Genomic DNA, 25,947 nt, shown 5'->3' on the forward strand with positions numbered 1-25,947 from the left:
TATATAGGTTTGCCTGTTCTAGACATTTCATATCATATGTGGTCTTTTGTGACTGGCTTCTTTCACTCAGCATAATGTTTTCAAGGTTCGTTCAAGTTGTTATATGTATCAATATTTTATTCACTTTTGTTGCTGAATCGTATTCCATTATATAAATATACCACTTTTTTATCCAATCATCAGTTGATGGACATTTGAGTTGTTTCCACTTTGGGGCTATTATGAATAATGTTGATATAAATACTCTTGTGCATGTTTTTGTGTGGACATGTTTTTATTTCACTTGGGTATGTACCTAAAAATTGCTGGGTCATACCGTAACTCTATGTTTAACCATTGGTAGAACTGCCAGGCTATTTTCCAGAACAGCTGCACCATTTTACATACCTACCAGAAGTGGTCCAGTTTCTCGTGTATGAAGGTTCCAATTTCTCTACATCCTCATCAATACGTGTTACTATTCATCTCTTTTACAATAGCTATCCTAGCAATATTTATTTATTTTTTTAATTAATTAATTTATTTATTGGTTGCGTTGGGCCTTCGTTGCTGCACGTGGTCTTTCTCTAGTTGTGGTGAGCAGGGGCTACTTTTCATTGTGGTGTGTGGGCTTCTCATTGCGGCGGCTTCTCTTGTTGCAGAGCACAGGCTCTAGGTGTGCGGACTTCAATAGTTGTGGCACACAGGCTCAATTGTTGTGGCTCACAGGCTCTAGAGCACAGGCTCAATAATTGTGGTACACAGGCTTAGTTGCTCCACAGCATGTGGAATCTTCCTAAAGCAGGGATCGAACCCGTGTCCCCTGCATTGGCAGGTGGATTCTTAACCACTGCACCACCAGGGAAGTCCCTTAGTAATATTTAATTGTGGTTTTGATTTGCATTTGCCTGATGACAAATGATCAACTATCTTTTAAATAGATTTAAATGTAAGATAAAATCATATATTTATCCATGTAATTATCACTTCCAATACTTTTCAATCCTTTTTGTAGATCCACATTTCCATCTAGTATCATTTTTCTTCTGCCTAACAGATTTCCTTTAATATTTCTTGCACTGTAAGTCTCTTAGTGATAAATTTATTCAGCATTTGTATGTCTGTAAAAGGCTTTATTTTGCCTTCATTCTTGGAAGGTAACTTTGCTAGGTATAAAATCTTCTATTAACAGGTTTTTTTTTTCTTTTAGTTCTTTAAGTATGTCACTCAACTATCTTGTAGGGTTTTTTGTTGTTTTTTTTTTCTGATGAGAAACCTGCTGCCATTATTATCCTTGTTCCTTTGACTGTAACTTGTCATTTTTCCTCTAAGTTGCTTTGAAAATTATCTCAGAAATTTTATTATGGTGTGCTTTGGTGTAGTTTTCTCCAGTTTTCTTGTGCTAGGATTCATTAAGCTTTATGTACTTTTATTGAGATTTGGAAAACTGGGGATCAGTATTTTTCAAATAAATTTTCTTTGCCCACTTCCTTTTCAGGATCTCTAATTGCTCACATGTAGGACACTTGAAGATGTCCCTCAGTATATGGATACTCTGTTCATTTTCTTAAATTATTTCTCCCTGTTTGCTTCATTTTAAAATGGTTAAATATTGCTATGTCTTCAAGTTCACTACTCTTCTGTGATGTCTAATCTGCCATCAGTTCTCTCTAATGTAGTGATATTTTTCATTGTAAGTACTGTAGTTTTCATCTCTAGAGATTTAATTTGTATTTTTTTATAATTTTTCATGCTCCTATTTACCTTAAACATACATAATACAGTTATAATAGCTGTTCTTATGTCCTTGCCTAGCAATTCTAACATCTGTCTGAGTTCTAGTTTGATTTTGATTTATCTTTTTCCTTATTATGGTCATACTTTCCTGCTTATTTACATACCTGGTAACTTTTTTTACTGGATGTCAGTCATGAATTTTTCATGTTGGGTGTTGGGTATTTTTGTGTGGTTGTAAATATTTTTGGTTTTTTCCTGGGATGCAGTTAATTTACTAGGAAATAGTTTGATTCTTTTTCACCTTTTTAAAAAGATTTTAGATGAGAGCAGACCAGTCTTTAGTCTAGAGCTAATTATTTCCTACTACTGAGGCAATATACTTCTACCTTATGTTTTAAGAATTATGAAGGTTTCCAACCTGGCTGGTGGGAAGAGGTCCTATTCTTGACCTTGTACAAACACTAGGTATTGTTCCTTCTAATCTTTTTGTATGATTCTTTCCCCAGCCTTGTGTAGTTTCCTCACACACGTGCATTGATGAGTGCTCTGCCAATTACTTCCAGATCTCTGGAATTCTCTTTCTCTCTCTCTGCAGCTCTTTTTTCTCCAGCACTCTGATTATGAATTCTTTCTTTTCCCCAGACTCTCAGCTCAACCTCCCAATTCAGTAGTCTACCAGGTTCCACCTGAATTTCCCTCCTTTCACTATAGCCTCGAAGCTAGAAATCAAGTATGGTAGGGAGATTGTAAGATTTATTTCATTTGTTTCCCATTTCTTAGGGATCATAGTCCTCTGCTTCTTGATATCCAGTGTCATGAAAAATCATTGTCGTATATATTTTGTGTTGAGTATTGAATAAGTTTTTACATATAAACCACTTAGAAAAGAACCTAGAACATAGAAACCACTCAATAAATGTTAGTTATTACTCTTCTTGTTATTTCAGTATCATCAACATATAGGTGGTACTATAACTTATGGAATCACCCATAGAGAGTGTGAAGGCTTAGGATGGCAGACCCCCATAGAAGAGATGGAGCAGAGAAAGAGTAAGCCACAAAAGAAATAGAGTAGTGACCAGAGAATGAGATGACCAAAATAATATAGTGTCCTAGAAAACAAGCACGCAAATTTCCAAAGGAGGAAGAAGTTAATATGGTCTATGCCACTAAAGATCAAGGTGGAAACTTAAAAATGACCCCTGGATTTCATAATCTAGCAGTCATGACTAATGCTGTAAAATAGGGACATGCACAGGACCTACCACATATCTTAACAGTTAGTATGAAATGAGATAATTTATGCTAATTCCTTAGCACAGTACTTGGCACATATTAAGCATTCAAAAAATATAAGATATTTTTTATTCTGTGAAACCACAATGGAAACAAATATGAAAAAGAATGTGTGTGTGTGTACATATATATATAAGTAACTGAGTCGCTTTGCTGTACAGCAGTAATTAACACAACATTGTAAATCAATAATTAATTTTTTTTAAAAAAAGGAATTAGGTTGCCTTCTTGCTAGTACAGTGCCTCCATGTATGTCCCTGCCTTTTTTAAAACAATATTGCTTAGTTTATTTATTCACTTAACCATTTTAATTGAAAGCCAGGTATTATGTGTCAGACATTGTGTCAGAAGCTGAGGATTCCCACCATGAAGGAGATGCCATTTCTGCCGATAAGAATCACAAGGTGTAGGGCATCGGAAGAGGGCCTTACAGTGACAATTACCATCTATTAAATCTTGGTTGTGCAGGTACTGTGTTAGGTGAGAGGTTAGTAATGTTTTTCCCATTTAATGTTTTAGAGAGATTAAGCTTTAATGGAGAACAGTCTAAAATGACATAAATAGATATTTCTTTTAGGGAAAATTTGTACATGTTTGTGTCTGTATTTATACTCAGGATCCTAAGAAATTCCCACTTCACTGTAAAATTCTGTTTTTCTAAGGGGGAGAGGTGAAGAAGAGAAAAAAAGAACAGGTAAAAATTTTTACATGCTAGAGAAGGAACAGAAATTGTCATTTTAATTGTTGTACACCTGAAACTAATATAATTTGTAAATCAACTATGCTTCAATAAAACAGAATAAATTTTTAAAAAGAAAAATATATATAAGATATTTTTGTTACTATTATCACTAATATTATGTTTACTTTTTGCATCACTGGATCCAGGCCATGTCTCACCCTAGTATCAATATACAAATGTTAGGGCAGATCCAGATTCTTCCTCTGGTCCTACTGTTTCCATTTCTCTTGGCTTATCCTCACCTATACTCCAAAGTGTGACTCTAGGAGGACTTCTGTCACATATATACATTGCATGCATGAGTGTGCACACACACACACACATCACAGACTATCCTACAAAAGAGCCTTGCTTTTTTCCAAGGGCAATCATTTCCCCCTACCCTGACACTTTTCCCTATATTATTAAAATAGTGTAGACTTCACCAAAGATTAGCACCCTCTGGATTCAAAAGCCAAGGCTAATCCTGGCTCAATCCTGAGTCACGTGTCCACATCCTGTTGGGGCTAGGAGAGATGCTTGGGTCCCTCTGGCTTCTATGTGAGAGGTAGAGCCCAGCTCTCCATCAGGATTCCCTCCATGTAAGGAGGGGAATGGATTCTTAGCAGCCAAAGATCAGTGGCCAGTGTGTCCTACACCCAGCCAATTCCTGGGGTCCAAAACATACCAACCAAACCAAAAAGTTACATGGTTCTAGTAGATCAAATACCTTGAATTATATTTCTAAACTTTTTCTAATTTGGAGAGACACCACTTCCATTTGGTCTTTTGAAAGCCCATATGAATTCCAAATGAAAAATTTGTCCTGTGGTTCTGATTCATTGCTGTATGAATCACATTAATGCCATTTGCAAAGGTCTATGTGAAGTCCCAAATTACACCTTTCAAGATGAAAAGTATACTTTGTATCAAGAATCAACTGCTTGAAACCCTAAACACACCTGTGTTCAAGTTGAAAATTTTTTACCTGGGCTTCTCTGAACCTCATACCATGAGTCATTCTATATGACTAAGTCTTCTAATACTTTAAAGTTTATTTAAACAGAAAATCTTATAATTTTAGTGATACGAGGCAAAAATCTTCCTAAACAAATATATTCCAACTTCCTAAGCAAGGTGAAGTGAACATAAATTTTACCTTTTCTTAGAGACTGTTCATAAAAATATCAGTATCAGTCTAGGGTAGATTTACAATTCTAAAGGTTCTTCAGCCCTACACTAAATGGATCTAGATAGTTAGTTTTGAGTTCTTGCGACTCTTACAGTAGTTTTTCTGGCTCTTCTCTTGTTGACACTCATTTCCTGCTGTTTACCAGTTTATCTATCTATGTAGCTTCTTGCACATTTAACTATCTATTGCTTTTCTATACCTGAAAGCTGAGACAACTTGTGAAAATTATGTATAAAGTTTGTGTAAATGGCTTCAGAAAGGGGCCCTGAGAGATTTCACATGTGAACAATCTAATACATTTTTTTTTTAAAATAGGTGGAGTATAAATAAATAAAATTAATGGATTATCTTGTGACACCGACTCTGGAGTCTCAGATGTTTTGTTGGCTTATTTCGTTCTTCTTACTTTGTGATTGTTGGCCATGTCCTATACCGGTAAGGGTGACATGTGGTAGGTTTCCATGATGGAGACTAGGCTTCAGGGGTGCTTCCTCCTCTCTGTATAGTCATGAGCATCAGCTTGGGAGGAAATATTGATATAACTAATCACTCGGATGAGCAAATAATTGAAATATCTCCAGGAAAATCTTGTCAGTGGTTGTGGCCGGAGACAGAAAGCCCAGACACAGTCAGAAGGTTACTTCACAATGATTTCCTCATTCCTTACAAAGAATGACAAGGGCATGAGGTCTTGTCCCAGTCTTAGGGTTTGACCGGAAGAAGTACCTTTGTTCCCCAAGGTTTGGCTTCTAGTGAGCCAGTTCCCTACCGGGGACATGGGGCTGTCAGACAGCACACTCCCATCCTGCAGAAACAGCTCCCATGGGGGGCTTCTTTCACAGCACCTCTCCCTGCTGCACACCATCCAGCTTCAGAATTTCTCTGTACCTGGAGAAACCTCTGCCTAATATTTCAGTATAATTCTGGGGAACATTTTCAGTGGGTGAATGAGCTTCCAACCATTTCAGTCCTTGAACAGCAGAAAGCTCACTGTTCCCAGGAGTCTGCACGTTGGCTCAGAAAAAAGGCCCTGCTGCTTCCATTCCCCAAAGACCCCCTGGCACAAGACAGCCGAGGCACCCATTCATCCCTTAGCACCCTCCCCAGTCTATGGGGGGGGGGTCCCTGGAGAAGCAGGGATTCTTGTCCCTGGAGCCTGCGTCTCAAGTCCCCACTCTGCTCCCCTGACAGGTTGGCACACGAGCTTCTTTCCAGCCTTTTCCCCCTGGGCGGCTTCTGGCTTACTTGACCTATTTTCCAAAAGCTCAAGACAAAGGACATAGGAAAGCATTGAATCACTCTAGGGGCTGTGCTGTGTCCCAGTTACAAAGTCCAACTGCAAAGCAAATTACCACCTTTTAGCAGCCCCACACCTCAGAGACTTAATGGCTGATTCTAATTAATGATCAGCTTGTATTTCCTTCTTTTCTTTCCCTGGAGTAAGAGAAAAAAAGTTCTTTTCCTTCGGTAGATTCTAGATTCTGTATTTATAAATATCATCAGAGGCTATACATTTTCTCAATGACAGGAAAAGTCAAGATTTCCTCTATTCACCCAAATAGGACAGAGCTATTTCTCCTTTCATTATTAGGGAGTTTTCTTCCCTCTCCATCTCCCACACAGTGCCCTCGGTCTCTAGGTACATGGTAGATACTCAGGAAATATTCTTTGGTTGAAAGAATGAGTGGACGGATGGATGGATGGATGGAAAAATGTCTCTGCATCATCATCCACCAGGATGCCTTCCCAGCTTGAGAGAGAATCGTCACAGTGCTTCCTGGCAGGTCTTCTTGAGGGACCCACTAATTAAAGGGGCCTCTCTTAAGCCCATTTGGAGATCATACAATAGAATTTAATAATGAAGACACTGTTATTTACTTCTTTGTTTTGCAGAGAACTGGATGAAAACCTGACCTCCCTGTGCCCTGAGTAGAATTTCTCCATGAATGGTTGGACAGTTTTGTGTTTTCAGCACAGCTCAGCAGTGTCAGGCACCTTGGCATCCACTTGGTCCTGGAATGGCTGTGCACAGCTGGGGGCCAGACAGGAGTTCAAATGACTCCTCCAGGGCTCTTTGTTATGAGGCTGTTGGATTCTGTGGTCTTTTTAGAAGCCTTGGCAGTTGCTAGCGCACTCTAGAAGCCATCCTTCCTCAGATGTTCCAGGATGCCGCCCCCCCCCCCCCCCCACTAAGAACTCTGCAAAGACAAGGGGCTGGGCTACTGACCCCACAGAGTGTGGGAGGCCAGAGGCTCAGTTTTATAAAAACCAGGCCAAACTTCACTAGTGTGGCTCAGTGACTGGAGCTTCCCTCATCTCCGAGCCCCTCCAGTCCATTTTTCCCTTTCCTGGAGCCAAGCCAGGCTTGTGGAGGCAGTTTCCCCTCTCCACAGATCCCCTCATTAACATTTCTTCTTTCTTCTTTTTCTCTGCTCCAGTCCCACCTGCAGCTTCCTAATCACAGCATTAAAAACCACAGATCTGACCCTGCTCCTGATAAGGCGTACCGGAGAGGGCTTTGAGCCAAGAGAAGATGGGCGTGTGGTCATGAGACGCTGAAGCAGCCTCCCTGGGATGAAAAGAGGCCAACATGCAGTGGTTGGCATGGGAAAAATGCCCTCACAACAGTTGCTGGTTGCATATTAATTACATAGCCTTAAAGTATACTTTACATACCACATATTGCTTATTAGTAGCAAGGGGCGAAAAAAAACCAGCAGCCAGATAATGAAAAATTGTACAATACCTTGACCGGGTCCAAATGAACATCATCTATGTGGTGCAGAACACATCGTGTGGCTCCAAATACCCTGGACAGGACTTACATCACCTGGGCAGTAGTTGGGGCTGAGATCCTATAACCTCAATCTAACCAGGATGAAACACCAGACAAGCACACAATGAGGAACATGGTATCAAAATAAAACAGCGTGTGGTGCTCACTTTGGCAGCAAATACACTAAAACTGGAACAATGTGAAAAAGATCAATATTGCCCCTGCACAAAGATAACACACAGGTATGTGAAGAAAAAAAAATGGCATGTGTGAGGGGAAGAGGGATGGATGTCATAAAAGCCAGATTAAAGGAGGCTAAAAGACAACAACAAAATCCAAGACCTGACCCTACTCGGGATCCTATATTGGAAGGGGGATGCTAGAAAGGACACTGGTTAGTCATCTAACAAGATCGATATCTGGAGGGGAGGTTAGATAAATGTACTTTGTCAGTTATTATGGTCATGTTATAGAATATTTCCATTATTAGGAAATATACCATGAAACATTTAGGCGTAAATGGCCATGAAGCAACTAACTTACTCTAAGATTGTTCAGAAAAAAAAAATAGTATACTTATTTTAATAGATATAGAGATGTATATTATATACTTTTTCTTAACCATTATATGTGTATATATATGCATATGTGTGTGTGTATATATAGAAACATATATACACAGTGGGGAGAAACATGCAAATAATAAAGCAAGTGGAGTAAAATGATGACAATATAGGTGCTCTTGTAGCATTTTTATTTTTGCAACTTTTTTGTAAGTTTGAAATTATTCCCAAGTAAAAAACTCAAAAATATAGCTGCTGCTATTATGATTCTCATGTATTCTTAGAGTCTGAACTTTCTGAACCAGAACAAAAAAGGACAGAAGGCAACATCTCTGTGAGGCCACTCAGGCTTACAGAGGGCTCATGAGCTGGGAAGTATTTTAAATTTACTGTAGTTCTGAAGCACATGCTCTATGATGGCAAACACTTTGAAGGACAGGGGGTCACCATGAGGGAAAGGCATCAAAACGGACTCAGGAAAACACAACCTCATCCCAAGTCTAATTCAGAAAATAAACAATGCCCTGCTGCCATGATCAACAAAAACACTGAGTTTAAATTCCACTTTGGGGGCAAAAAATTACATCGCACAGAGATTGCGCGTGGTTTCGTCATCCAGTGGACCACCAGCTGTGACTCCACACGATGTGATCTGGATCCCTGCCCTGCTTCGCCATCCCAGGCTCAGTTTCCTTCTCTGTGGAGGAATAGTCCTCGAAGGGTTATGATGTGGTATAAACAAGGCAGCGCAGGGGAAGTGCTAGGCATGTGCGAAGTTCAGGTGCAGTCAGAACACAGCAACCATCAGGCAGCATTATTATAAAGACAGGGTCTCCTGCCCCAGCTCTGTGAAGCTGCCAGATGCAGTCTAAGAGTTACAAAGGCTCCGCTGGGTCAGAGCGCAGGGCCATCTGGGGACTGCGGTCCTGGAGAGGAGGATTCTGCAGGGCAGGAGGGCGTTCTCAGCGGGAGAAAGTCTAATCAAGAGAGCCCCCTAAACCATGTGGTGTTTGCTCTGAGGGGCTTCCCAAGACTAAAGCCATGGTCTGCTAGGGCCTCTGTCCACTGTCTGATGAAGACATGACACATGCATGCTTTATTCGATCAAAGGGCTATGCACAGTGGACAATTATATCATCAAAGCCTAATCTCTGCTCGAAGAAATTACCAATTCCTCCACTTAGGCCAAACTTCTTTGGCCTCCAAAAGATACTTTGAAAAGTGAAAAATGCCTTTAAAGAATTAATACCCCTCTAAGAAATCTGGAAGGCAGGAAGAAACCAGAGGTGAGGTGGGAAAGGGCCACACCTCTGTTCTTACAGCCTGGTCATCACCCAGCCTGGTTCTGTCACTCACCTTTCTGGAGGTACCTGATGGCCTCTCTATTACAATTTCAGAGACACTTACTGAGCCACATGTAGACTCTGATTTAGGCCCTAAACGCTTGTTGCCTGGACATTGTTGGCCTGTTGAGAACTGGTCCTCTATGTTGCTGAAATTCTTTTCCCATGGCCTTCTGTCTAGATTCTGCTCTCAGCATGTGGCACCCGGGGTGGCCCGTTGTCGACACAGTGCACCAAGGACAGATCTTTTGGACAGAAGATTTTTCAGCCAATTCTTTAACTTGGTAAAGAAAAGTCCCCTGACACAGTACCTCCAGCTCTTCCACACCCCAGCCACCTACTGATGTCACACTGGGCGCCAAGTCCTGGGCTTGACCCTAAGGTGTGAACGTGAACGAGCCAGCATCCCTGCCCATAGGGAGCATGGCATCCAGCCGGTCAGGTGAACACAGATGGCCAAGGCAGGGTGGCGCTGCAGCTCCAACACCACTGTTTCTCAACCCATTCTGTGCCAGAATCCCTGAGCAGCTTCCTGAAGACACGACATCCAGGCCCCCAACACCAGACCTACCAAATCAGTCTCTGAGGATAAGGCCTTGAAATCAGCATTTTAACAACGGAGTCTTAAACGCTCCAATTCGGAAGGACCAACGAAAGGCACAGGCGCGTTGGGGATCTATCTGTACGGGATTCCTAGGAGCCCGCAGGGCTGGAGGAGGATCAGTGAAATAGCACAACCTAGGAAAACGCTTTAAGAAACGGGAAGCCTGGAGCTTTGGGAACGCAAGAGAGGGTGAAGGGCATTCATCCCACCCCGACACTGTACTGCTGGGAGACCTTTGGGTGCAGCGTGGGAGGAAGTGACAGAGGCCAGTACACACCGGAATGCAGGGGCAGGAGCAGAAGTCATGTGGGTAAACTGTGGCCGACAGCGCCACCCTCTGACGTCAGGCGAGGAGGAAGCAGCGAAGGTCACGGCTCTCTGTCCGGTGTCTGGCATGACCGTGCGGCAAGCTGGCGCCCTCCTGAACACGTCAGAAAGAAACCGCAGGGGGTAGGGAGACGGGTGAACTCTGCACCTAAGCTGCCAAGGTCTATGTGAGTTGTCTACTCGGAGAGGAAGCGTTCTGGGCATTTCTGAAGTTCAGGCACCAGTGCCGCTGCAGGCTGCGTGACGTGGAGTTTGAAGATAGCCTCTTCCCCCAAGGACTCTGTTACAAGGCCACATGCTGTGTGCTTCTATATCTGCATCCCGGAAGCGCCACAGTAAGACAAGTCCAAGCACTCAGGTGAGCACATGTGTAGACCCAAGCTGAGCTGCCTACACTGGCTTCAACATTGGCCTCATTGTATACGCCTGGTTAATGGATTCCGTCCCTGGGAGATCACACGGTTACAACTAGATCATCCTGGCTCTTGGCAGCCAGCCAGCCAGCCTCCAACACCCCCAGTTCAATGCTGCTTTTTGCCTAACCTCTGCATCGGCGTATGGAAACCATGCTCACTTTAATCCATTGGATCCCAGCTCTGCCACCAACTCATTGTGTGATTTCGGGAAAGTTATTTACCCTCTTTGAGTTTCAGCTGCTTCTTCTATTAAACTTGGATAATAACATGTATATCGCCATGTTGCTTAACGAATTTCAGCCCCTTTCCACTTCTCTACAGTTGAGTGTCACTAGTAACAGGCCCATGATTTGCCGTTTGAAAAGATGTTTATAATCAGCCATTTTGTTCATATTTTCATATATTGATCTCAGTTTGAGCATTTAGTTAATAGAGAAAGATTTTAGACACAGCAGGAAATCCTCTATAGATATTTTTCAATGGGTGGTAGGTTTTAAAGTGTCTCTAGGCCTTCTGGAATGGATGGCAGACAGTTAGCTTGCCTCTTGCCTGAGAAATCAGACTAATTACGGGTGAGGCTTGGCTAATGGGGTCTTTCGTGAGCACCTCCCTAAATGAGAAATCTTTAACTTTTCACAAAAACTCAATCTCATTTGTGCTGCTGACTCCTAATATTTCTAAATAAATGCTTGGCCTCTGGGCTTTTGTAATCAAATAACCCAAATCAAACCAAGCTGCTCTGCCAGGGGAATAATTTATTTTGTGTGAATCTACTGGAAGAAATGTCTAGAATCAGTTTGGAATCATCATAGGGAAAGACTAGCTGCAGCCTGCTCTGGGGCAAGTTTTGTGGACCTGGGCTAAGAAGTGAGTTTACCCCACTTGGGCTGAAATGGCTTGTTGAGATGCTCAAACGGTAAACACTGGCATGTTTCAGAGCCCGCAGCCTGCAAGAATCTGGCTAGTCCCCTGACCCCAAGTCAACTGCCACATGTAGACAGGTTCAGGGTTCTGTGTCTAAGGCAGAGGAGACAAAGTCCAGGAAAGCCAGTTACCTGCCCTGCATCAACCTAGAAAGGGGTCAAAGAGCCCCAGAAGGTAGAGGAGTTTGAGGCATGGGGCACTTTAATAATGACAAGGTCATCCACCAGCAGGAGGTCATTTGAAGATAGCCAAACTTGAAACAGAGATACATGTAAATGCTGACAGGAGGAGAGGGAGAAGCAAGTCAGAGCTCAGCAGAAGTCTGAAGAGGATTCCAAAAGTGACCCAGAGCTGAGATGTGACCTACACAGATGGCTGGAATGACCTGCTCCCGGAGAATCTCCAGGGAGCTTGGCAGGGATATTGGAATGGTCTACCTATGAGTCCTCCCTTCATAGCTCTTCCTCATCAAGGTCTCTCACAGCAAGAACTCTTGAAATACAGGGTCAGAGTGGAACTTGGGAATGCTGGGTACCTTCAGATTCCTTTTATAATATTAAAATACCTTAAATTATTTAGATGACCCCAAGCTCTTCCTCTGTTATATGTTTTACCAGCCCCGGTGGTTCTTTCCAGAAATGTTAAGAAGGGCTGGATGTCCACCCATAGATGCTTGGGATATGCTGTGTCCCCAAACTATCCTGACTATGGAACAAAAAACATCCTTCTTTTTGGCTTAAGAAAGGTACCATCCCATTTTTTTTCTTCAAAGGAAAAAAATTGGTAGATTTCAAGAAGATAAAACAAAGAGGGACAGAAATGGTTTCAGGACATGGATTTTCATTGTAATTTAAGTGTTTGGCAAAAGGGTCCAGTAAACCCCAGCTCCTTTCCCTCTTCTCTACTCCTTCGCTTGGCCTAGAACAACCTGACCAAAATCATTTTTAAATCATTCAGCATCTCCATTCTCCAGTTTCATTCTTAGCACATGTACCTCCCCTCCAGGAAATAAGCTTAGTCAGGGGCCTCAGTCACCAGTGTAAGACTATATTGGTCATTAAAGGTCTGTCCCTAGGCAGAGCAAGAAAGACTCATTTCTCAGGGACCATGATTCTCAACCTATAGTATGCACATGGACCACTTGGGGAACTTCTTAAAATGCAAAATCCAGGCCCCTTCTTTCAGATTCAGTAGGTCTGGGGTGGGTCTCAGGCATCTGCGTTTTTTAATTCTAATAATTAAATCATTAAATTATCCTGAGTAATTTTGATTTAGGTATAAAGAAGATACTTTTGAAAGCCTGTTTTAGGGCTATGTCAACATAGTAACAGTGAACTTAGAGACCTGGTACCAACTCCTAAGAGGAGCAAAGGATCATTTCCCTCCACTTCTCTAGACCAAAAAGGAATGATCCCCAGAATCTGGACCCTTAAGAGTCCACCTGGTTCAATCCTCCCTCTCCAAGATGGCACTCTGTGACCTCTGTTACCCACAACATCTGCTGCCTCCTTTTAAAGATCACAAAAGAGCCTCCCAGGCAAAGTCATTCCAGTGTTTAATCGCCCTTCAGTTCAGTTCTTTACATTTAATCAATCCTCTCATTGCAAGAGTCATCAACTCATGCTCTATTCTCTGTGGAGATGGAAAAACAACCTAGTGTACAATTTCTAACCCTTCATTAAATCACAGAGTGTTGAAGCCAAAAAGGATTGCTGATACTATCTGACACTACCCTTGTATGCTACCTATGACAATGTCCAAAGACGTGTATGTATTCGGTGGGTTTTAGTTTCCAGTGCCTGCAAAACAGCAAAAGGAAGCTGTCCAGGAAGTAGGTAGCTTTACTAGCTCCCAATACTCTGTATTTTCTATTCTATTCTGTTGCCTTAATTTGGGGATGGGAGCACCCTCAGCCCTCTCTGTTTCAGATTACACATAGAAACGCCTTCATTATTCCTCCAAAAAATGTATTTTCCATTCTTCTAAGCCTTCTAGCTGTTTGTCTTCAGATTTTCCTTTGCACCAAATAGGGTTGCCTGATATAGCAAATAAAAACTTAGGATACCTAGTTAAATTTGAATTTCAGATAAACACCTAATAAGTTTTAGTAAATATTCTCCATGCAATATTTGAGACATGCTAACACTTAAAAAAAAAAAAAAAAAAAAGATTGTTTATCTAAAATTCAGTTTTTACAGGGAATCCTGTATTTGATCTGGAAACTCTCAAACATTCTAGAAGTATATTAATTAAAACTAGACACAGAACTCTTCCTATCTTTAGCAATTTGTCATAGTCACTAAGGACACTCCCAACCTCGTGGTCTTTACATTTAAAGCACACTCTGCTAGAGTGTTCTGACCCCAAATATCTGTGTGGTTTGATTCCCCACTTCAGATCACTGTTTAAATTTTCACTTATCAAAGAGGTGTGCTCCCTGGCCATTTTATAGAAATCTCAGCATCACTTTTCAACCTTCTTATTCTGATAGACTTTTATCACCTGCAAAGTATATGTTCATCTATTTATATAGTTTTTATATTCTCCCTTAGAGTATGAACTCTATGACAGCAGGCACTTGGCTTTATTCGTTGCTATATCCCTAACGTGTAGAACAGTGCCTCACACACAGTAGGTCTATATATTAGTTATTTAACACTGCATTAAAAAGTACTCCAAAGTTTAGTGGCTTAAACAATAATCATTTATTATCTCTTACTGTTTCCCAGGTCAGGAATTCAGGAGTTGCTTGGCGAAGTGGTTCTTGCCAAGAGTCTCTCATGAAGTTGTGATCAGATGCTGTCTAGAGCTACAGACATCTGAAGACTTGTTTGGTGGCTCACTCACGTGACTAGAAGATGACGCTGGCTCTTGGCAGGAGGGTTTAACCCCTTTCCATGCCAGCCTCTTCACAGGGCTACTATGGTGCCTGTGTGAGGTTGACTTCAGTCACACACTGGCGCGTCCTTCACATTCTATTGGTCACATAGGCCACCACTGATTCAATGTAGGAAGAGACCTGTATTATTTTTCTATTGCTGCATAACAAATCACCACAAAAGTAACAGCTTAAAACCACACAAATCTGTTATCTTGCAGTTTTATAAGTCAGAAGCCTATGCAGGACTCTTTAGGCTTTTTGCTTAGGATCTCACAAAGTTGAAAACAGAAACACACACTCACAAAGAGAAAATAAATTCTAAAATTATAGACCTAAATCTGAACACAATAATTAAATGTACGTGGTCTACATATGCCAGTGAAAAAAAGAGATACCATCAGGATGAATTTTTTTAAATGCCTCAACTATATGCTGTGCCCAAGAAACTAACTTCAAATATGATGATATAGGTAAATTTAAAGGATGAAACAAGACTTACCTTGCACACATTTTTCAAAAAAAGAAAGAACAAAAAACAACAAAAAAAAACCTGAGTGATTATATTAATTGTAGACAAAGTAGACTTCAGAACAAAGAAAATGACCAGGCACAAAGAGGGACATTCTATGATGATACAATGATCATTTCACCAAGAAGACATAACAGTTCTAAGTGTGTATTCACCAAACAATAGAGCTTCAAACATAAAGCAATAACTCAAGAACTGAGAGGAGAAATATATGAATCCACAATTATAGTTGGAGACGTGACACTCAGTTACTGATTGAAGTAGTACTCAGAAAATCAACAAGATTATAGAATTGCTGGTTTAAACAACTACCATTGGTGATTGAAGAGCATCATCACACATTGGCATCTAATTGATGTTCGTAGAATTCTCCACCCAACAACAGCAGAGTATGTTTCTTTTTTTTTCAAGTACACATAGACCATTCACCAGGACAGACCATATACTGGGTCATAAAAGAAACCTTAACAAATTTAAAAGAATTGAAATCATACAATGTAAGCTCTTTGACAATAATGTCATTAAACTAGAAATCAATAACAGAAAGAAAAATCAGCAAAATCTCCAAACAGTAAATGCTAACTGGAAGGAAACACTAAAGAACAGAAATTAATAAAATTGAAAGCAGGAAAATTATAAAATCAAAAGCTAGTTCTTTGAAAATAGTAATAAAATTGATGGACATCTTGGAAGACTGAAAAGAAAAAAAAAAAAGATAAAAAGACACAAATTCCCAATATCAGGAATGAGAGGATATCACCATAGATTCAATGTACATTAATAGGATAATGAAGGAATACTATGAACACCACAATGCTCATACATTTTAAAAATTAGATAAAATGAACAAATTTCTTAAAAAATCAAACTACCAAAACTCACCCTAAATGAAATAACCTATGTAATTTCCAAACCATTAAACAAATTAAACCCATGGTTAGAACATTCTGAAAAAGAAATTCCCAGGCCCAGATTGTTTCATTGGTAAATTCCACCTAACACTTAAAGACGAAATAGCACACCTTCTACACAGTGTTCTTCCAGAAAACAGAAGAGGAAGGAATACGTCCCAAGTTATTTTATGACTCTAGTGTTACCAAAACTTAAGTCCGTGTGCCCAACGTACAGTGAGGCCAAATAATACCAAAACATTGGAGTTTGGAACAGAGAAAGGTTTATTACAGGGTCATGCAAGGAGATGGGTGGCTCATGCCTGAAAAACCCCAAACTCCCCAGAAGCTTTCAGCAAAGCCCTCCTATAGGAAAGGTGAGGGAGGGGCGTGGTCCGTTGTCACAAGCTTCTTGGTGTCAGATCCTTTGTTCTGGAGGTCAGGTCATGGTTAGGTAACAATGTTCCTGTAAATCTCCACCGAGCACATGTTACTCTCTGTTCTGATGAGAAGGGGCACTGTTCCAAGGCACAACTCTCACCTCCGAGGTCCAGGCCTGGCTAAGAGAAAGGGGTCCTTGCGGGGTGTGGGATGGGTGTTACCCTGCCTGGGAGATTTGTCCAGCACCCAGTCCGGGTCCTCCTGCCAGTGCCCAGGCCTGGCTGAAGAGGCATATCTAAGGTGGTGGCTCCCTCAGGGCCAGGTCCCCAGACCCTGCCCAGCCGCCCTCACTGAGGAAGCCCAGCGCCCAGGACCTAACTGGTCCTCAGGCCACCCAAACAGTGGGGGCCAGGTCCCCCAGACTGTGTCCCATGCACACCGCCACTGCCATTAGTCTCAGAGGCGGGGATGGGGAGAGGTCCAGCACCGCCTCCCGGCCTCCTCCAGGCCAGTGGGTGGCCGGTGGTGGCCAGGGCCCTGGAGCCCTGCAGGACACACCCCCAGCCTGTTCCCTGGGCCCCTCAGCTCCCCGGCTGGGCTGAGGCCAGGTGAGCTGCAGGGCCCAGGGGAGAAGGCGGGGATCTGCCTCTTACCTCACTCTCCACCTGACAATCCCCACTCTGCCAACCGGGGGCTCACGAATGCCCTCCAAAGGTCAGTCGCTCGTTGACAGCTGCTCGCTTGGGGGCGGGGCCCACTGCGGAGACGACCAATCGCTGAGCGACCATTAGCCGGCTCAGGTTACCGTTGCCTGGTAATGGGGTGCGGGGTAGGTGCGCACAGCACAGCGCGTGCTAAGGGCTGAGTACAGCTGTGCTCTATTACACTAGCACTACCCTGATACCAAAATCTGACAACAACGGTATGAGAAACAGTATAATGTACCTCATAAACATAGATGCAAAAATCTTCAGTGAAATATTAGCTAATCAAATTCAGCAATATAACAAAATAATAATATTAGTATACAATCACCAAGTGGGGTTTCTCCTAGAAATGCAAAGCTGGTTTCAATAATCAAAAATGAATCAATGTAATCCACTCTATCAACAGTCGAAAGACAGTACCAATTGATGCAGAAAAGGAGTATGAATTTTACATCCATTCACGATTAAAACTTTCAGTAATCTAGAAAGAGAAAGGAACTTCTATTAAAGGACATGGACAAAAATCCTCTAACACCATACTTAGTGGTGAAAGGCTGAATACTCTCCCCTTAGATCGGGAACAAGGTAAGGATGTCTGCTCTTACCATTCCTATTCAATATCATAGTCGACATCCTAGCTACTGCAATGACACTATAAAAAGTAATAAAAGGCTTACAAGTTGGAAAGGAAAAAACTGTCCCCATTCACAGACAGTACAATTGTCTTTATGGAAGAATCTGAGAAAGCTACAAAAAGCTCCTAGAACTAATAAGTGAGTTTCACAAGGTCACATGATACAAGACCAACACACAAAATAATTCAACTGCTGTATATTAGCAATGAACAATTGGAAACTCAGCTTTTTAAAAAAAAATTACTACTTTTAAAATGAAATATCAAGTACAAATATAATATTCAGGCTTAGATTGTTTTTCAAACTCCTACCATACAAAGGCATTTAAAAGCTCTAAAGTTCAAAAACAGACAAAACTAAGCCATGGTGTTGGAAGACAATAGGTCTTTGGGGAGGAGAAAGGATGCAGTACTTGGGTCAGGGCACAGGGGGATCTCTGGTTTGTCTGGTAGTATTCCATTTCTCGACTTGGGTGATGATATGTTTACTTTGTGACAATTCACTAAAGTAAACAACTATGAAATGTGTACTTTTCTGAATATACATTCAACATCAATTTTTTAATAATGATAAACATAAAAAGAAAATATAGAGGACTAACATTTGTTGAAACATTTTAAAACTGCATTTTGAAACTGCAGTTTGCATTTGGCATTAACCAGAATGATCTGAGAAATATGTTGACTTAATTTAACCTCACCTAATTTACAAAGATCATTAGATCTCCATAAAATCTTTGTTTCATAAAATTTTCCTCACCCTAACCCATATTTCCCTCACCATTATTACCTATCAATGACAGCAACCATTTTTACAATGGTAACATTAATCGTCTTTACAAAGCTTAAGGATGCTCACATTGAGGGGGGCAGGGGGGCGGGTCTTAAGGTCAGAGAGTTGGGATAACATCTTCCACCTACACAAGGTCCATCTTTCGTCTTGTTTGTTCCCAGCATCCCCAATTCTACTTCCCTCTCTGCCCTCCCCGACTCCCAAACATAAGTGCCTAGAGAATGTTTCCTTGAGATTATCTTTGGATGTTAATGTATTTTTTTAAAATTACAAAGGGTATGAAGTTTCAGTTATACAGGATGAATAAGTTCTGGAGATCTAATGTACAACATGATGATATTGTATACTTGAACTTTGCTAAGAGAGTAGATCTTAAATGTTCTCACCACACACGCAAAAATGATAACTATATGAGGTGATGAATGTTAATTAGCTTGATTGTGGTAATCATTTCACAGTGTATACCTGTGTCAAAACATCACATTGTACACCATAAATATATATATATATATATAATTTTCATCATATATCAATTATATCTCAATAAAGCTGGAAAAATTATATTTTATGTGTATAAATTTTTAATTTACATAAATGGTTTGTGCTATATTGTTCTTTTTTCACCCAACACCATGGTTTTGAACAATCATCTCTCTAGCTACGTATACTTATAGTTCATTATTTCTGACTGCTACAGAGCTTACTCAGTGTGCATCTACTACTTCTGTGATGAATAACAAAAAAACACTGCAAGCCTCCTACCCACGTCCTGTGCAGAAAGATTCTCTGTAATAAATATCCAGGGTTGGGATAGCTGGGTCATAAATTTAGTATACTGATGTTTGCTAGGAACTGCCAGAATACCACACTCTAGAAGAGTTTCTCATGATGCTTTTAGTTTGTATTTCCCTGATTGTTAGTGAGGTCGAATATTTCTTTCATAGATGTATTAGTCATCTAGGTTACTGGTTTTGTGAACTGCCTATCCATATCTTTTGCCCATTTTTCTACTAGGCTTCTAAGTACTTTTTACTGATTTAAATAAGTCCTCCCCAAAGCACAAAGTAAGCAGTTGATAATTTTGACATCAAAATTAAGCATTTCGCGTCCATGAATAACACTATGGGTGAAATGCAAAGTAGACAGATAGCTAAATGAAGGAAGATATTTGCAGCATTTAAAACATCAAGGGAGCCTCCATTCTAACTTATTTAATCCCTCCCATGAGCCCAGAAGTCAGTACCCCTAAAACTCCCATTTTATAGATGAGAACACTGAGACCAGAGATACTCTATAACTTACCCATGATCAGATAGCTAATTAGAAGATTCTTTGATTCAAAAGTCTATGCTCTGGGACTCCTGGTTTCCGTCTCCACACGTAAAGAGCTTGAAGTAGCCACTCTGTCCTAAGAAGTAAAAAGCTGACAGGCTGAAAAATCAACTCTCTTGGATTCATAAGAGAGGGGAGGACACAAGGCAAACTGCTGCCTCCAAGACTAGAGAGAGGGAAATACAGGGAGTTGCAGCTATGGAAGCAGAGACTCACAAGCAGAAACAGCTGCCGGAGCTGGTGCTGGGCTAGGAAAACCTGAACTACAATTGACGAACTGCTGGAGGCTCAGTGGGGACCACAACCCTGAGAGTGAAAACTCCATGGGGACCTGGTCACAGGGGACCCACAATACTGTGAGATTTACCTCCAGGAGTTTGACCAGGTTCCCACAGTAAGTATCAGAGAAAAATCCCTCCTAAGTCTGGCAGGAGGAGGGGACAAGGAACCATTTTGAAATGTACCAGAGCACTGTGTTCTCTTTAACAAGGCCTGACCTCAGGGGAAACTAGTTAACAGAGCCTGACCTGCTGGGGTATTTTCAGAGCCTAACTGACTAGGGGAGGGAAAATACTCAACTCCAGCCAGCTCTATGCCATCCCATGCCACCTCAGAGGGTAGAAAAAAAACTGAGAAACACTTGTGAAGTTCATGGTTGAAAGGCACAGGTTCACTGAAAGACTGAGACCGAATCACAGGACTATAGAGTGCTTCCCCTCCCCCAACACCTCACCACCACATTACTAAACACCTATTTACCGCCGTTCCTTTAACCAAATACATCATGTCTGGCTATGAAGAAAAAATTACAAGACGTACTAAAAGGTAAAAAAACACAACTTAAAGAGACAGAGCAAGCATTCGAACCAGACATGGCAGGGATGTTGGAATTATCAGACCAGGAATTTAAAACAATCATGATTAATATGCTAAGGGCTCTAATGGATAAAGTAGACAACAGGTAAGAACAGACGGCCAATGCAGGTAGAGAGATGGAAATCCTAAGAAAGCACCAAAAAGAAATGCTAGAGATAAAAAAACACCAGAAGAGCAGTGAAGTAGGCCTTTGATAGGCATATGAGTAGACTGGACACAGTTGAGGACAGAATCTCTGAGCTAGAGGATATAGCAATAGCACCCTCAAAAACCAAAAGGCAAAGAGAAAAAAGACTAAGAACAACAAAAACAGAACAAACTACCCAAGGACTGTGGGACAGCTACAAAAGGTGAAATATACACATAATGGGAGTACAAGAGGGTGAAGGAGAGAAAGGAAGAAATGAAATATCTGAAACAATAATGACCGAGAATTTCCCCAAATTAATATGACACCAAACCACAAATCCAATGAGCTTAAGAACACCAAGCATGATAAATGCCAGAAACAAACAAAAACAAAACAAAACACAAGAACTACACCTAGGCATATCATCTTCAGAAACTACGGAAAAATCCCGAAAGAAACCAGAAGAAAAAACCCTTACCTATAGAGGAGCAAAAGTAAGAATTACCTCTGACTCCTCCTCAGAAACCATTCAAGCAAGAAGAGAATGGAGTGAAATATTTAAAGTGCTGAAAGAAAAAACTCATCACCTAGAATTCTGTACCCTGTCAAATTATCCTTCAAAAGTGAAGAAATAAAGGACTTTCTCAAACAAAAATTGAAGAAACTTGTTATCCAGTAGACCTGCCTTGCAAGAAATCTAAAAGAAGTTCTTTAGAGAGAAGGAAAACAACTCAGAAACTTAGATCTACATAAAGAAAAGATGAACACCACAAAAGGAATGAATGAAATAAAATGAAAATTTTTATTTTTCTTATTTTTAATTGATATAACAGATAACACAGTTCAAAATAATAATAGCAACAATATGTATTAGATTTTGTACACACACATGCTTTTGTATACTTACATATAAGTGAAATGAATGAAAGCAATGGTACAAGGGATGGGAAGAGGGAATTAGGATTATTTTGTCATTATAAGGTACTCATACCACCCATAAAGTAGTAGAATGTTATTTGAAAATGGACTTGGATTATTTGTAAATGTATATTGCAAACTCTAGGGCAACCATTTTAAAAAATATTTTAAAAAAGAAGTATAACTGATAAAGAAAAGGAAGAAAATGGAATCAGAAAAATGCTCAATTAAAACCACAAAAGGTAGGAAGAGTGGAAGACAAAAATAGGAACAAAGAACAAGATCAGCAGATAGAAAACAGTAACAAATATGGTAGATATTAATTCAATTACATCAATAATCACTTTGAATGTCAATGGTCTAAATGCACCAATTAAAAGACAGAGATTGTCAGAGTGGATCAAAAAACACAACCCACCTGTTTGTTGTCAACAAGACATTCACCTTAAATATCAAGACACATGTAGATTAAAAGTAAAATGGATGGCGAATGCGCCATGCTGACACTAATGAAAAGAACGCAAAAGTCGCTATGCTAATTTGAGACAGAGCAGATTTCAAAGTAAAGAAAGTGATCAGGGGTAAAGAAAGGCATTATATGATGGTAAAGGGGTTAATGCTTTAAGAAGACACAGCAATTCATAATGTGTCTGTGCCTAACAACAGATCATCAAACAGGCAAAAACTAACAGAATTGCAAGGAGAAATGGATGAATCATAGAAATGGACCATAGTTGGAAACTTCACCACCCCTCTCTCAGAAATGGACAGATCCAGCAGGCAGAAAATCAGTAGGGACACAGTTGAACTCAACAACACCATCAATCAACAGGCTGTAACTGACATCTACAGGCTACTTCATTCAACAACAGCAGAAGACAATTTCCTCAAGCTCCTATGGAACACTTCCCAAGACAGACGGCATTCTGGGCCATAAGACACACTTTAACAAATTTAAAAGAACAGAAATCCTTCAAAGTTTCCCTCAGACCACAGAGAAAGCAGTCATAGAAAGATAACTGGAAAATATATGGAGATTAAACACACATTTCTAAATAACACATGGGTCAAAGAAATCTCAAGAGAAATTTTAAAATATTTTGAACTAAAGAAAATGAAAAAACTTAAAATTTGTGAGATTCAGCAAAAGCAGTGCTTAGAGAGAAATTTACAGCACTGACTGCATTTATTAGAAAAGAAGGTCTAAAATTAATAACCTAAGTTTCCACCCTAGGAAACTAGAAAAAGAACAAATTAACCCCAAAGTAAACAGAAGAAAAGTCTATTCTTTTGACAATTATCTTCTATTTCCTCTTAGCAGATTAAGAACATTAGTCCTCCACTTGCCTATCTTGTATCCCTTGTTCCCTTTCTCCTCCTTCAGGGTTCATACTCCTCAATAATATCAGTGTCTCCAATCCTAGGAAGTCTTTATAGATATTTTTTTTACTATACTACATTTATAGTTGTTTGTTTTTACTATACTACTAGCCATTTGTGGTTCATACTATGAGGGTGAGTCAAAAATTATCCACACTCTGGCTGTAGAACTTACGTCAATTAACTCTCAGAAGAGACAAATACCTCATTTTTCAACATACTCTTCTTACTTTTCAATACACTTTGTCCATCTGTCAACAAGCTTTCGTATTCCCTCATTAAAAAATGTTTTAGGCTGAGCTGCGAGCCACGAATGCACCACTGTCTTCACTTCTTCATCAGAAGTGAATCTTCGTCCTCATAGGGCTGCTTTCAGGGGACCAAGCAGGTGAAAGTCCAATGGAGCAAGATCAGGACTATAGGGAGGATGCTTTAACACCTCAGAATGAAGTTTTTGCAGTGTTGACACTGTGGGCAGAAGTGTGCAGATGTGCACATCCTCAGACCACAAAAAATGAATCACTGCACACTGCTCTTCTTTTGTGCAAATCACAAGTGGGGCATCCATTTTTGCTGGCACCACAGCGACAAATGAACTGATGTAACATGTTCACACCTGCACAGCAGTGACTGGGGAGACAGCAGTGTTGAACGGAAAGCTCTGATAAGACAGTGCAGCCAACAGAAGTTTTGATATAACCAGATTGCAGATAATTTTGGACTCACCCTCGTATATTTGCATTGCTAATTACTGTTTATAGGTAAATCAATGTTTCATCAACCACAGTATAACCCCCTTGAGTATATGAACATTTGATTTGTTTGTATTCCCAGGAGCAAGTAACATATGGTCTTAAATTTGAGGCCCTCAATAAGTACATGTTGCTTTAAAATAAATACATAAAACACCTCTACATTCCTCTACTCTATTTCTTGTCATCAATTTCCACAGAGAATAAGAGGTAGAAACGTTTGATATTTCTTTTAGGCACAATGTCTGGTTTTCATTTGGTCCTTGTCATAAGTATTGGTGAGCTTCCTTTTTTTTTTTAAGTGGCTACTTTAGTAAACAGTTACAGTTGAAAGATTTAATCCCACCTTTGGCCTGACCACTCACTGGCTGAATCATCTTAGCGCAGTTATTTCTGTTATTGTTTTAGTTTTCTTACCAGTAAAGGGGCAGTGTCTGCATCAGGGTCTTTAGGACAGAATAACACAAGAACATAGGGCCTACATAAACATGGTGGATGGGTGAGTTAACAAAAAGCCCATCAGGTCATTGTTAAGCTCCTTAACTGATAAATCTGTCCTATGAATCTATCTGTGTGGACATATGTAGGTATATATTTTCTATCACATATCTTTCTTTTTCAAAATAGTGAAGTAAGTATAACGCTGGGGGACAGAGCATTATTGGAATTGGAAGCTAGCCAGTTAGATCTGGAAGCAAACAGAACTGAATTCGAGAAATTAAAAAAAAAAAACTTCAAGGTTGATGCTTAAACACAATTAAGGGGTATTGAGAAAGGCCTCAAATTTACTGTCAGTCAATAGGGCTAAAACAAAGATATCAAAGAGAGATGGACTGAACAGAATCACCTGCCTTAAAAAATACAGATTTACAGGAAGTTGCAAAGATAGTACAGAGACAACCCTGTATCCTTCACCCAGTTTCCTCCAATGCTCACATCTTACATAATAATTGTATGGTATCAATACTAGGAAACTAACATTGGTAAAATATGTGTGGGTGTCATTTTATCACATGTGGATTTGTATAACCGCTACTGCAGTCAAATACAGAACTATTCCATCACCAAAAGGATCTCTCTCTTGCTACCCTTTATAGTCTGAGTTTGCTTTTAAGGAAGATAACAGTAAATAGTGAGTGAATTAAAAGCCATGTCTAGGAGCACATCCAGGGAGGTGGGTGTGAAGAAAGTAAGTGATAGAAGACAGCTGTCACTAAGCCAGAATCTCCAGTGTGTCAGGGAATCTTGGCTGGGGACCTCCCACCTTTGCTGGTAGCTCCCACGAAAGGCAAAACTCTTTTAAGTGGAAAGAGAGTGAATTTCCTGCTACATTGCCCCCAGATCTCCTGCACAATCTTCCTTATCTCCTGGCCTGCATCTCCCCCACCCTGGCCTAGTCACTAACTCTCTGGCCTCCTATTCACTAAGAGACAAACTGCACTCAATCCTCAAGTCAGTGATATCGGCTTGCCTAATCTGACAGGTACCACCACCTACCCCACAGTAACCAGACCCCACATTTATTTGTGGAAGTACTCCCAAGACTCTGCCCTCTTTCACTATGTCTTATCCTAATGGCCCTACAGAAATCAACCCAGGTTTGCATCTCAAGCTCCGTACAATTTTATGTAAGAAAGCTCCACGTGTAGGTCATTAGAACCCCAGAACTATTCCAAACTCAACCCCACATTCCAACAAAAAGATTCTCCCACCGTGCTCCCTAATGTTGTGACGGGAATCATTACCCACTCAGTAATTTAATAACTTTAAAAAATAATTTTAAAAAATTAGAGTTTAGAAGCCTCAGTAACTCAAGTTCCGTGTCCCCCACTTCCCAGTATCCAATAGCACCTTTCTGCAGTTTCT

General features: G+C 40.5%; 1 protein-coding gene across 1 annotated transcript in view; it reads right to left on the minus strand.

Moving 5' to 3' along the window:
* Positions 1-25,690, minus strand: part of MYO3B (myosin IIIB) — a 471,877-nt gene extending 446,187 nt beyond the window's left edge. The window contains exons 1-2 of the mRNA XM_057747118.1: positions 25,597-25,690; positions 25,296-25,355 (exon numbers count right to left, since the gene is read on the minus strand). Of these exons, the coding sequence (XP_057603101.1) occupies positions 25,296-25,355; positions 25,597-25,687 (151 nt within the window). The 5' untranslated portion in view covers positions 25,688-25,690. The remainder of the gene's footprint in view (positions 1-25,295; positions 25,356-25,596) is intronic.
* Positions 25,691-25,947: the final 257 nt, after the last annotated feature.

The sequence above is a fragment of the Hippopotamus amphibius genome, chromosome 8 (genome assembly GCF_030028045.1).
Source record: "Hippopotamus amphibius kiboko isolate mHipAmp2 chromosome 8, mHipAmp2.hap2, whole genome shotgun sequence".
In the NCBI taxonomy this organism is placed as follows: Eukaryota; Metazoa; Chordata; class Mammalia; order Artiodactyla; family Hippopotamidae; genus Hippopotamus; species Hippopotamus amphibius.